Genomic DNA, 14,088 nt, shown 5'->3' on the forward strand with positions numbered 1-14,088 from the left:
CAGTGCCTCTGGGCTTTCCATGTGCCAGACCTGCAGAGACTGAGAAAGCAAAGGTTTGGGACTCTCCAGTAACATGCTGTTTCTTCACTCTGAGAAATTGTAGGCACTATCTGCGCCTCTCCTAGTTAGTTGAATTCTGCTTGGGAACATAATGTTGGATAGAATAGGCCACCAGCTTGCACAAACCTCTGGCCAGTGCTGGATGATTCAGAGGGAAGAGGTAAAAATTCTGGCTACCAGTACTTAGATATGGGCTTGGACCCTCAGCCTGTGTGTCCAAACAGCTCCAGACTCTAGGGGTATTTGGATCTGGATCTCTGCATCCAGTGATGCATCTCACTGTGGAATGCCAATATGCCTGGCTTTCGCTGTACAGTAAGACGGGGACTGCAACTATGCGGTAATGTAATCTGTTTTGCAAATGTACATAAGACTACCTGGAAGACAGTTGGGGGTTACTGGTTTTTGTTTCTAGTATTGTTTCAATATGTCTTGAACCTATCCCAGAAGTATATGTCAAGGCAGTGAAGCCTGACTTGGAGATGTTGGGTTTAAATGTATTGAAGGGAAAACAAAAGCACTGAAAGGCTGGTCAGAGCTGGAGCTGCTCTGCTCAGTGAGGCTTCAGAAAAAGGCTCATGGTATGCTGGCACTGACTGCAGGCTGCTTGGTGTAAGTTCCTACCATTTCTGATCTCTGGTCAGCAGTTGTTAATGCTTCTCCCTTTGCCCAAAAGGCTGTCCCACCAGTGGGATTGGTTTGTGGGACAACAGAAGGTGCTATTAAGCACTGCTATCTGCTTTGCATTGTCCCCATCATGCAGGGATGGCATCCACTGTCACATGCCTGTGAGATGCAGACACAGAGCTAAGATCCCATCCTACCGCTAGCCCTTTCTCCAGAAGCACTCGCCTCAGGGCAAGTCCTCTTCTGACCCTAACAACAAACGACAGTCAAAAGGTAAATTGTTATCCTAATTTAGCACATTAAAAAAAACCCACAGGGAGGTGACTTGGCCTAGGGGATGCTGTGGCAGAATTAAGAACAGAAGGCAGAAAAACCTGTTCCCACTTCCACCGCTTACCAGCATCACAGTTCCTGGAAACAGCAGGATGAAGCTTTGCCTGCAAATAATCCAGCTCCTAATGCCAGTTACACCATCCTGGATGCTCTTGAGGGAAAAGATGCCATTGCTTCCATGCATATTTGAAAAGAAATGCTGGATTCCCTCACTGAAACATACAAAGAAAAAATCTTTTTTGAGTCATATGGACTTGTGCAGGAAAGTGACAATCTAGCAATTTCTAGAAATGAATTTTCCTCAGAAAACTTTGTAACCTCATTGTTTCTCACCTCCCTCCCCTTGTGAGAGCTGGCTTCCATGCACCAGTTTCAGATGAAACATTATCCGTTTCCTTTAAAACTGATCTTGCTGGTTTATCAGAATTGCTGTTAGCCCTTCGTAATGGATTCTGTCAAACACTTCCCAGCCAGTCTGGGGCTCGAGACCGAGAGCAGTGAAGTACCAGGCTCCAGCAAGCAGACAAATCACAGGGACTTGCCAAATGACCCGCAGCTGATTTGCTCCAGGAGAGGTAAAAGTGGGAGAATAGCAAATGGAGAAAGCACACTTGGTTGCTCAAGAGGAACGAAGAGCAGGTACCTGTGAGTGTGAGATGTGCCTGGGCTGACAGGCAGGCAGAAGGTGAATCCCGTACTGGTGGTTATGAGGCAGGACTAAGCCTCATGGGCTGACTAGCCCAAAGGCTAAACAGACAGCAGAAGCAGTGCAGCCAGGTCGCCATGCTGGGGGCCATCTGGTCTAACCAAACTGCTTGTTCTAATAAATACGGTTTTGTTTGCAGCTTTGCCTTCTGAATGGACTGTTTTCTATAATGCTTCATTGAGTGAATGGGGTCACAAGTATGACAATGCTCTTCTGCCAAAAAAGGGATGATGTGCTGAGCCAGAGATCAGTTTCTGGGGAGGCCCACAGGGACGTATACAGTATCCAGGCTGCCATGAATCTGTCCTGGGATTGAAGGGCAGTAATAAAATAATTGTTACCTCTTGAGGGAGTTGGCTTTGGAGAGAGTTTCTGCCCAGATACACCAGCACCAAGCCTGTGACCCTGCTGACAAGCACATCACAGCCAAAACCTGTACTTCTAGCCTGGGCAAGGCCGGGTATCTCTTCCCGGCTGGGAGGGAGAGGAATAGGGACACATCAAAGCACTTAACACTCCAGTGCCCACAGTAGGACTGGATCTCTAAATACAAACAAGTTCCCTCTGAGCTCTGCTACAGCATCCCTCAGTATCAGATGCCTCTTTCCCAGATTCCTTCATCTTCCCTAGAGCCCTTCTCTTTCCTCACATTCCCTCTGCTGCTTCCCCTACATTAGTCTGTCTTCCTCAAGCTCTGGTCCTCTGGCTCCTTTGCAGAGACCCTGCTGGTTCTGCTTACCACCACTGCTGACCATAGCACCATCTCTTTTCCAAAGGAAGTAAAATAACTCTGTGGTGATAAAATTTGCTCTTTTTAGTAACTGTAAAGAGTTCAGCATTTACATCAAAGAGTTCAGGATTGTTCATTCCTACTGTTCCTTATTCCCTGTCACATTGGCTGTCTGACCTTTAAGGCGGCCCCAATTATTTTTTTTGCCAACCCTTAAATGCTTATCACTCTGTACAGGAAAGGTTAAAGGTCTCCCCTTGGAGGAATAAACATTTCTGACAATTCTTTCTTGATATCCTCTTACCACATTCTCTCTCTGTTATCTGACTCACCCCTTTAGAAGTCTTCTTACTTGATGCTTTCTTCTGTCTGGAGTTGCACATGGTCTGAGTGGGTTTCTACCACTTTGCAGTGAGAGGGTAGATCTGTCTGAAATCAGCATGCCCGTGAACACATCCATGGGAACCTGGTAAGGGTGGGGATCCTCCAGAAGGAAGTTCAGCATACAGTAACTTGAAAAGGCCTGGCTATCCAAGGATTTTGGCTCACAGTTAGCATGGCTTCAGCAGAGATGCAGGGTGGATTCAGAAGTACAGCAGAATATACTTACACAATCGCATAAGACAACCTCCATCTTTTTGTGATTAAGGGTGCACAAGCAACATGCAATGGGAGAGGTTTTATCTTTCAAGAAAGAGGTCCCTGGCCTCTCCTCAGTGTGTCTGTACAGCAGCAAAGACTGGGCATTGCTGGAATACAAAAGCTAAGACTACGTCTGGCACCAAATGCCGCATTAAGGAATGAGATAATTTCTCAATTGCTTTCCTCTATGGCCTGGATATTTGCCATCTTCTGCCCATTTATTGCCCGGTCTGGGTTCAGATCACCAGGTCTCGAAGCACGTAGCAGAATTGCATCAGGCTTCCAGAATAATGTCTGGTTCCCAAAGGTGAGGCACTCAGCTGCAGCTGAAGGAAGGGTTGAAATGCTTCTGCTTTCCTGTCATCGGAACCCTTTTTCTCTGCCTTCAAGAGTCCCTAGTTTCAAAGGCCAATGCAATAAATAAAGCAATAGTCAGCTGACAGTTGTGAGCCTTCCTAGAAGGGGAAACCAATTTGTTCATGGGCCTGAAATCACAGCTCATTTATCAGGCCAGGCTTGCAGTATTCCCTCGCACTGCACTCCCCAGGGGCCTCCGAGAAGCATGCAGGTGGCCATTCCAGCCAAGGCTTTTCATCAGCACTAATCTAACAAACCCAAGGAAGAGACTGCGTGAGCGTGGGCTGGAGCCCACTGCTCCCGCTCATCTCTGATAAGAGCTGCAGAGCAGGTGCAGGGAGGAGGAGGGGAGTACCGCAGGGATGCTGCTGTCAGAGCACGCACGACTACAAGCCTGTTACAGCTCTCTAGAGAGGTGGAGCAGGGGGAGTTGTGCTGTCTTCTCTGTCTGTCGACCCCAAAGCAAATTCAGGAGGATGAGGGGAGGGTGAGCGTAACACTTCAGTGGTATGCTCAAAACCTTTTGTTATTTCAAAATGCACGTAAAGCTAAACATTTCAGTTATTCCACCAAAAATCTTCCTCAGAAATAACTACTTGCTATGAAACGCTTCTATTTCAAAATACCTCTATTTTCCACTGAAAATGTTTTGCCTGTCTCCAAGTAGGAGGCATTTCTGGCTGTGAAGCAGGCTGAGGATGCTTGGCGTTACTGCCTACTGACATATAAACTGGCCTCTGTTACACCAGACTCATCCCGTTGGTGGCAAGACTGGCTGGACAAGAATTGGACAGAAATGTTTCTTTATCATTTGGATTTCCTGAGGGATTGCATATGCACTGTGCCTTGTGGGAATTCAGTCAGAAAGAGCTCACCAGGGATGTTAACACGCGGGACTGAGAGACTGCCAGCACTGCAGAAGGGACCGCTCGGCTGGGAGAGCTTTAAACAGGAATTCATGCGCTCCAGAGAGTGTGGGGTTCTGGTTACTCCTCTCCTACAGCTGAAGGGGATGAAACACATGCAGGGTCACCACATACATCATCTTGCCCTTAACCCTGGCACACAGAATTAGCTTTCTTAAGCAAAATCCTTCCCAGAGATGCCCGGCCGTGAGCAGCTGCAGCAGCCGTTCAGTACCAAGGAGAGGGCAGTCCCCTCCTGCGGGGTCCCTGCTCCGGCCAGCCCTCAGTCCTCAGAACCAGCACTTCAAACCCCATTAACCACCGAGCTGGCATCCTTGGAAGGCCTGCTGCTGAGATCCCTAACATTCGTAATAATCCCCCCCCGCCTTTATCTGCTCCACACATCACTGTGCTATAATTGGGATTCCCTGGCTCTAATTCCCAACCTTTTGCATATTTTAAAAACACTTAACTCCATCCTACACATAACCAGGAAAGAGCATCACCTAGACTTCTCAGTATTTAACTTGGTTAAATTTCTCATCCTACTTTTTAACAATATTTTGTCTGACTCTCTTGCTAGACCTGAGCTGCTGTTTCACACTTTTGTCCACACTTTTCCCTCTTCTTCCCCCACCATTTTATCAAAGGAACTTTCCTCTGCCTGAACTTGGTGGCACTTGTTACTACTTTTTTGACTGTTTGCTTACTGAGGCTGCTGTTCTCTGATGAAAGATGAATTGTCATTATTACTTCAGCAGTTTCTTGCTCCAGCCAAGCTCCATCAATAATTCAGCCAGGCCTCGCTAACGTTAGCTCTGGATGAATACAACACCCATGCCAATTAACAGGCTGAAAGGGCTCAACAGATACAGGCAAGAGATTTCTCTTAATTTTTTTTAAGCTCTTTTCTGAACTTCTAAAAATTGAGTTAGTTCAATGAGTAAAGCAGAGCAGGGAGTCTGACACAGTTCAAAAGGCGCAAAGAGGCTTAAACAATTGATGTGCTAAAGCCCATCAAGCTGGGTTCCCTCGCTTGTCTCCACCTCCTCTGACTGATATTACATTGTATGTTACTCGGGTCAAAGCCTATCCCTGTTCATATGCTCCTAGCTTAATAAGATGCTGGAACATGACTGCAGCATGTCTAGACAAACATCTTTGTTGATCTTTGCTTATGAACAGCATTGCTTGACTAGCCTTGGGCAAAAGCCAGCTAAATCTCAGAAAAAGTTACTTGAGTATTTCAGTTGCCCACCTGGAGACACTGCCAAGGTTGCTTTCAAGTGTTCAGTGCTCAATTCTATATGAGGCCCCATTAGTTTTCTCCTGTTGGGCATTACCCAAATCACCAATCTTTTTTCAATCCCCAGCATCCTTGGCCACAGCAGCCTGCAGCATAACAGCTCAGACCTCATAGATTTGCGGAAGGGATAATCAGACTGTAGACACAATTGCCCGAGATGACTGCCATGCCAAATACCATTCTAGCAGCTTAAACAGCATGTAGACCTTGTGGCAGCTCTCAGCACAGGGGTGACTAACAGTCATAAAGTGCTCAGAGCTGCTCAGATGGAACGAGCTGCAGATGCACAAACTCTTGCTCACTCTCTTGCTGCATCGTTAATGAGTGCTTGATTTAGGTACTGATCTCCATCTTCACCTATTGCAAGGCACTGAAGTATTTGAAACTGCCTGTAAAGAACAGTGATTTGGAGTGACTCGGAAACTATATATAGGACTCTATGGACAGAGTATGTGTGACTTAGATGGCAAACAGCCTTGTCTTCCTGCTCTCATCACTGGCCACTCACTGAACTTACAAATTTGGAGAGAGCTCAGAGAAACAGAAGGAGTAATTAGCTGCGTGGAGGCTAGTAACAGGTTTGAGGAAGGTCTTTCCCTCCTGGGCATTGTTGTACTCACCAAGGGTGGGTGGAAGGCTTGAGCTTGTTACTAGTTGGCAGCTGTTCTAAGGCCTTCCTGGACTACAGTCCTGATCTTGATTCCCATTCGAGGGGAGAGAGAGTGCTAGAGGTAGTTTTCTGTCAAGGATGAAGGACTGAATGGGGTTCAGGTTCCACAGCAATTTAAACAAGGGTAGCTAGAACCAGCCTCCATTACTGGTCTGCTCTTTCTAGTAAAAATACAAGAATTGAGCAATGAAAATGCCTCAATAGCCCTAACTAATCAGTAGCTGTGGCAGAAAGGAGACAGCTACCCAGACAATTAAGAGACAAAATGGATGTAATCTTCTCAACACAAGAATACAGAGATCCAGAGTCAGCTCAGCAGCTTAGCAATGCTTTGCAAACCCTTATGACCACAAAGAAGCTGTACTGATACTGGTAGTAGAAGGGGGCATTGGGAAAGAAGTGGTAAGTCTCATCAGAAACGGGAGAAAAGTAGGAGGGTTGGTACCGACACCACAGAAGTCCCTTGCTGGAGGCACACAGTGGCTGCACCACCTATGCTGTTTGTAGGGTCACAATTATAGTAAAGCTCAACCCCAACCTTTGCAAAAGTCTGCTCCTTCTAGTTTTCTCTTATCAAGCTAAAAAAACCTCCCTCAGAAAGAGCTTTTTTGTCTTCTCCTGATGCCACCTAGCGACTCTTCCCAGCCTGTTCAGCTTGAGTTCAGTACTTGGTTCAGGCCCTCGGAGCCACTAAGCCGCCACAATTTTTGCAGAGGAAAGGATGGTGCAACTGAGTGGGGCCAGTGATTGACAGGAATTACATGACACTAGCAGGGAGATGGGCAGCTAGAAAACAGCTTGGAAGGCTGTACCGGAGGCAGCATTTGGACTAGGGAATAGCTTGGATAGAAGGTACTGACTTCTGCAGCATAGAGGATGACAGAAGCTGGCGCTATCATGCAGTCAGGTTACAATACAAAACATGCAATGGGATCACTCTTCAGAGCTCATTTTTGATGGTAACTTGTCATCCCTAGAGACAAGGGAGAGAGGAAGTCAGACCAACTACAGAGTGCCCCTGGATGTCTTCTGACAAGCACAGCAAACTTTCAGGATCTCGTTTCCACCCCCACACTCTCTCCAAAGAAGGACACCAACCCACACTGATGTCACCTTAACCAGAGCCAAGTGTTTAATTGATTGCAAGGGAGTGACAACTGTACAGTGGTTGTGCTGGGAAGATACCCACTGCACAGCGGTGGTACGGAGTCTTTAAAACAAAAGTGAAGTGGAGGCAGATCCATCTCACAACAGAGTACAGCGAAAAACAACTTATGCATCTGGGGATTCTGGGGGCAGCATTAGAAATAATGATGCCTCCTAAGGACTAGCAAATACCCAGGCCTGAGGCATCTCAGCATGATTGAGATGAGAAATTTGTCAGCACAACTGACTCCCCAGCATCAGTACTTAACAGCAGGCAATGGATGTAAGGTTTGTTTTTTATATATATATATATATATTTATATTTATATATATAAAGCGCCTATCACCATATTGATAAACATTCTTTGGAACCACTCTGACAGCAGAGGTAAGAACAGGAGTCAGCCTGTCAGTACCTCAGCACTTCTGTGTCCAACCAATTTAAAAAAAAAAAAAAAAAAAAAAAAAAAAAAAAGCCACAAGACTGCTGCCAGCCTGCCTGGCTGGTGTTTAATACTGCTACTCCATCAGGGTTGGAGGGAGACCTATTGTGAATGGCAACAGTTTGCACTGTGACTTCTCCAACTGTGCTGCAGAACAGTGCAGGTGTCGCAGAAGGGCAGTGGGACGTGAAGGCTCAGACCCATTACCAGTCAAAACGTCTCAGCAGCAGGGAGCTCCTATGAGGAGAGAGCAAGCTAACTTTGCGCACAAAGCTCTCGCTCTCTGTGCTTAAGGCCGAGTCAGTGACCCTTCTGGACTCTTCCCAGGTTTCAGAAGATCACCAGACAGAAATACATGTCAGTTATAAATACATCATGTCAGTTGCAGGGGGTGGAGGTAGGAGGGGGGACACAGGGAGGGGAGAATTTAGAATGGGTGCAGGGAGGAGAGAAAGGAAAAAGACATCTTACGTTTCCAGCACTGGAAAGAACAGTTTTGACCTCACGCAATAAGTCACTGGACCTTTTCAATAGTCTTATCTGGCTTATGCCCCATCATCTTTAACACATCATCAAAGGGAATGTTGGCTGGCAAAGGGTTAAACAATCCCACACAGTGGAGAGCAAATCTGCAGTCTGCTGGGAAGGTCCCAGCCACATCACTGGCGATCTCAGGGTCCAACTTGAAGGAAGGAAGCAGCTTCTCAGTCTCACACATCGCTCAGGGCCTGGAGACAGGCAAAGACAAAAAAGTGTCAGGATGGACCTGCTGCAGCTCTACCAGTCTTTAACAGAAATACGGCACTGAAACACAACCAGGGCATTTGCCTTCATTCCTAGGACACTCTAAGTTTTTTTTCTGGAACGTGCAGTTGCAACCAAGTTAGGAGATGATGGAATGATGCAGAAATACAGACTATCCTTCAAGAAGGCAGACTGAACTATGCTAGAGCATCCTTTCTTTACCCTCTGGTTTGCGCTACAAGCCACAGCCACATTTTATCCAAGACTTTCGGAGCGTTCCAATGGGAAACACCAGTTCTGCAGGCTCTTGGACTTAGTTTTGGTAGGTGAATTAGGAGTGATCTGCCATCAAGGTATGGGACATCAACACAAAGAACAGTTCCAAACTGAACTCCAGCCTTCTCAGACTGACTCATACTCTGCTATGTCATACAAAATGCTGTCCTGTTCCAACTTGCCCACAGAAGCCTTTAGGGCTGCAGGAAATCCTCAGTCCTGTATACTCCCACTCCTGCCGAAGAAAAGTCATAACTCATCCTTGATGGAGGAATAGCAGCACAGCCTTGCTTACCTTCCGTGCAAACTCTGGCAGAATGAAAGCTGCCCGATGAATGTCAGAGTTGTAGTATTTCAGACTCCTCTCCTCTACTTGTTGCTGTGAGAGCTGCTGTACAGGCTCCCGGAAATTTGTGTTCTGCAAAAAAGAAGCCAGATAGCTCTGTAGCGTTTGGGTTACAAGCAAAAGGCTGTGTGACAGGCATCCTGATTCATGGCAGAGAACCGAGAGGACTCGCAGGAAAACAGATGACTTTCTGTTCCAGTATGAGGTCAAAGGTTCTGCACAGCTCCAGCCCCAAGGGCTGGAGTTTACACTCTGTAGCTCGTGTGACTAGCCCTTATTCACAGATGTCAGTGTATGAGGTCAGACTGTGTGTGAGCCATGTGCCAGATGAAGCTGTCAGATTGTGCCTGAGCATGTAAGAAGCAAGGCTTTTGCTCCTCAGAGCAGAATTCACGTCTGCGTTAACTGAGGCACAGTGCATGCTGCCAGTGCCCCAGATAAATCAAACACAGCAGCAGAAGTGCCGCTGGCTCCCTAAACCAACGTGACAGTTGCATTACAGGCTTGCTGTAATGCAGCAGATTGGGAAGAGAGCAGACCTCAGTGGTCTGACACAGAGTTACCAGCCCACATCCTAACACTGACTCTCACTTGGTGGCTTCTGGATGAGCAGATTACCAGTGGCAAGCTGACTCTTATTAAGCAGGTGCTCACTTCATAACAGCCAGCATCAATAAGCCAAAGCCTTAACAGGCTCTGGAAATTGGTAGTGGCTTTCTCCCTTCCAATTTTGTTATACTAGAGAGAAAATCGTGTCCTTTTCTAAGGCAAGTGGTTACGTTACTGGTCAATTCTGCACTTCATTCAGCACTGAGCAAGCTGCATTGCAGCTCTGGAGCCCTGGGCTGGTGGAGCCAAGGCCCAGCATGAGTCTAGAGGCCCCACAGCTGGGAGAGCTCAGTGCCACAGCTCAAGCTCTGTAAGGGACAGCCTGAGGCAGGCTCTGCGGGTGCTTTCAGGGAGTGGAAAAGGGCACTTCAGGTGCCTGAAACTCACTGGGTTCTTGCTGCAGAGCATGAAGCCAATCTGCCCGCTGGGATATGTGGGGATGGTGCAATAGGCGTATTCCACAACAGGGAACAGAGACTTGCAGAACTGACGCATCTCCTTAATGAGATCCAGGTGCAGCCACTGGCACTCACCTACAGGGAGAAAGGAAGACACGATGCAAGGTGAGAGCTGCCCCTCTTCTCTGCACAGGCCTGTGCCAGGTTAACAGTGGTTCCAAGTCCAAACCTGCTCCATTCCGCACAGCTCATGCGGTTTCAAAGGCAAGATAAGACCCTTATGCCAGTTTTACTAAGCGCAGTCCAGCAGCTAACGAGTTGACGTATACAAAAGCACTCCTGTACCTGGGAGCTGAAATGGATTTCACTCCCTGCATCATGTCTCCCCAGGAAAAGAGTCCCCTTTGTGCCTCACACTTTGCATGCAATGACCTGGCATCAGTCTCTGCCCAGAGACAGCATCCTCACCTTGGCAGCAAAGAATCCCATCTTCTCGCAGGGCTGTCTTCATCAGCTGGTAGTAAGATTCTTTGAATAAGCTTTCTGCAGGACCTGGGAGAAAAGTGAGTAAAGAGATATGTCTATAGAGAGACTAAGATGGTAGGCTTCTGAGAGTTTTCCAAATGCCCAAGCTACACAGGGACTGCACTGGAAAAGTGACATTTCAAATGGCTTTTCAGTGATCACAAGTGTTGCAAGATAATCTGGAAGCAAAAAGTTTTGACCCTGGGTGAACCCCAGCATGCACCTGGCACAGCAAAACCATCAGGATTTTAGCTTTGCTCAAGCAGCAAGCCCAGGACCTTTGTATCAAAGAAAGTCCTAGCAGCTGCCTCTTGCTTCAGTGAGCATTTTTTAAACAGAACTCTGGCTCCACACTGCCTTTTAGAGACACCTCTCTTTGCGTTGACTATAGCAAGAGCAAAGGTGACTCAGGCACTTGTCGTTAGGTCCCTAAAACAAGGTGCCATAAGTACATTAAGTCCCTCTCTACCTCAGTTTTCCCCTTCAGAAATACACCAACCTCACCACAGCCGTCTTTAGGCTAGGTAGCTACACTGACAGCACGTGAGCCGCTGCTCCGTTAGCAGGCACATGTGCAAAGCTGTCTTTGCCAGCGTGGTGCTGTATCCCCCGTGGGACTACTGGACTCAAGGATCAATTCTCTGTCAGAAGCAATAGCTGCTGGAGTTGAATCTTGAGGAGAGAAACATGACAGCTGGCTTGAAGCCTTGCTAATACCATTTCCTGTCTTCATCCTTTCCTTTCTCTACCAAAACAACCGAGTCAGTGACAGTCTTTTCACTTGAAAGGAGCCTGGGCAGGCTAGCATTACTTCCAAGAGGTAGGCAGAAGAGAAAAGGAGAAGTGTGAAAAGCAGTACCCTTTTATGGCCAGAATTCTTACCCATGGGGTCAGACGAGTCCGTGATAATCACATCAAAGGCTTCTTGATTTTGTTTCATGAACTCGAAACCATCTCCCACATGCAAGGTCAGCTTAGCGCTGGAATATCCCACTGCCATCCCTGGGAGGTATTTCTTAGATACCTGGATCACATCCTGCAACACAGAGAGCACAAGTGGGTCAGCGGGGGGCTACGAGGAGCTACTTCTCAGGCTACTGTGCAGCTGCAGCTGAAAGAACAGCACAATGAGTCATTTCCTTCCATGCCTTCAGCACAAATCCAACACACTAGCTAGATCCTCAAGAGCTGTCAGCATCTTTAGCCAACAAGCTACACTCAACTGTTTCCTACGGCCTCAGGGTTCAGTGACACTGTTGGTCTGTCCTTGCCAAACTCAACAAGAAGAACTTAGAGCTTCAAAAGCTCCCTGAGGAACTAAGAGAATACAATTACAGATCTGTCTGCTCTGTGCTCCTTTTCCCTGTGGACATCACTTGCAGAGGTGATCTCAGCTAAGGACTTTTTTTTTTTTTTCCTAAATAAAACCACGCCAGCAGGTTTCTGGATGCAAGATGAGAAATATTTCCACCTCTGCTCTATAGTCATTACATCAATCCCCACATAAGACGCAGTTTTCTTTTTAAAATGGTTAGACAGTCACTGCTCTAGGCCCAGCAATTGTACTGAACGCTACCAGCTTCTCACAGCTGGCAGAGACAAAAAAATATGCTGGTGTCAGGCAGTGCTTGTTCAAAACCAGGCACATATGCCTACTTAGCTTGGCAGACAGCGTACACAGTCTTGTACGGCAGTGGTTCCCATTCCTAATACAGCCTCACTTCGAGGAGACAGCAAAACTTTCTAAGAAAGTAAAATATCAAAACAATCTGACCAATAGCAGGAGGAAGACCAGCCCATCTATCACGGAAACAAATACCCCCTGCTTATTTCCTGCTTTCAGTCGCAGGAGCCTGCTTAACAAAGCCACCATCCTCCTCTGGCAGGAGCGGCACTCTGCTCTGCATCGGGGAAGAAGGAAAAGCAGCACCTTCGCAAAGCCAGAGCTCTCCTCCTCCAGATCCCATGTTTGGCCCACGCTGGCCTGGAAGGGCCTCTGCCGTACGTGTGTGAAAGAAATCACATGAAAGAGGCAGCCAGCTGCCACGTAGATGACTCGTAAGGCAAAAAGGTGGCGCTGTCAGTGTCACGCCAGCAGAACCGGCAGCAAAGGCACTCGCTACTGACAAGGGACAGCAGGTGAAACAGCAGCTCCCGTGGATGCTGTGAAGTAGGGCTGCTTTTTGCCGGGCAGCCCGCCCGTCCGACCGAAGCCCCGGGGCACCTCCAGGCAGCTGGGAGCCCAACGCACCTCATCGATTTCGCACTGCACCACGGACTCCACGGTTGGGTGTTTCACCACCTCTCGCAGCACTCCCCCGTCGCCGCCACCGATGATCAGCACCTGGGAGAGGAGAGGGCAGAAAAACCTGCCATCAGCGGGGTCTGCTCACGGAACGAACTTTCACGGCACGGCCTAAGGAGGATGGCTCGAAACCCAGCAGCCCGCCGGGCTCGTCCCGCCGCGGCGCTTGGAGATGTGCTCCGGGGGTCCACGAGGGCTGACCGCGACGCTCTGTCAAGCGCCGAGCATAGGTGCACCAGAAACGACGGCCCGCGCCGGGCTCTCGCCGCGGCAGCCCTGACGGGGCCGGTTGGGAGGACGGGGGGCCGGTCTGCGGGCCCCGGGGCCGGCTCACGGGCCCCGGCTGGGGAGACCCCGCGGAGGGGGCCGGGGACGACTCACCTTGCGGGGGTCGGGGTGGCTGCAGAGGGGCAGGTTGGCGATCATTTCCTGGTAGGAGAACTCGTCCCGCTCCGTGCACTGGATCACCCCGTCCAGGACCAGGACGTTGCCGTAGGTGGTGCTGGGCAGAGCGGGGAAGCGGGGTTGGAGCCGGCCCGCGCCCCGGGCCCGGGGCCGCGCTCCTCCGCCCCCCTCCCAGCGCCGCCAGGCCCCACCGCATGGCGCTGGGCGCCGAGCCCGCCCGTCCGCCCCCCCGCCGCCGTCGCCGCCGCCGCCGCCCGGGGCCGCCCTCCCGTCCGCGCCGCACCTGCGGAAGACGAGTATCTCCTGGTAGCGGGAGCGCTGGTGGTGCAGGAGCTCCTCCACCTGCAGCGACATGGCCTGCCCCGGCCACAGCCGGCACGTTTCGCGGAACCAGCCCTCACGGATCAGCGCCGCCGCGCCTCGCTCCATCCCGGCCCGGCCCGGCCGCCGCCGCCGCCGCCTGACCCCGCCGGCGCGGGAGCCGAGCAGAGGGGCCCACGCGCCGCCCCGCCCCCGGCCGCCAGCGCGCGCGCCGCCGCTCCCTTATTGGCGGGA

General features: G+C 49.5%; 1 protein-coding gene across 1 annotated transcript; it reads right to left on the reverse strand.

The window, feature by feature from the left end:
• Positions 1-7,445: 7,445 nt before the first annotated feature.
• On the reverse strand, positions 7,446-14,070 carry SRM (spermidine synthase). Its single transcript, XM_030018790.1, has 8 exons — positions 13,817-14,070; positions 13,510-13,630; positions 13,075-13,167; positions 11,706-11,859; positions 10,767-10,850; positions 10,288-10,433; positions 9,241-9,363; positions 7,446-8,653 (listed from the first exon to the last, which is right to left on the reverse strand). The coding sequence occupies exons 1-8, from the start codon at positions 13,960-13,962 to the stop codon at positions 8,636-8,638; spliced, it is 885 nt and encodes a 294-aa protein (XP_029874650.1). The 5' UTR covers positions 13,963-14,070; the 3' UTR covers positions 7,446-8,635.
• Positions 14,071-14,088: the final 18 nt, after the last annotated feature.

This window comes from Aquila chrysaetos, chromosome 6 (assembly GCF_900496995.4).
Source record: "Aquila chrysaetos chrysaetos chromosome 6, bAquChr1.4, whole genome shotgun sequence".
NCBI classification, from domain to species: Eukaryota; Metazoa; Chordata; class Aves; order Accipitriformes; family Accipitridae; genus Aquila; species Aquila chrysaetos.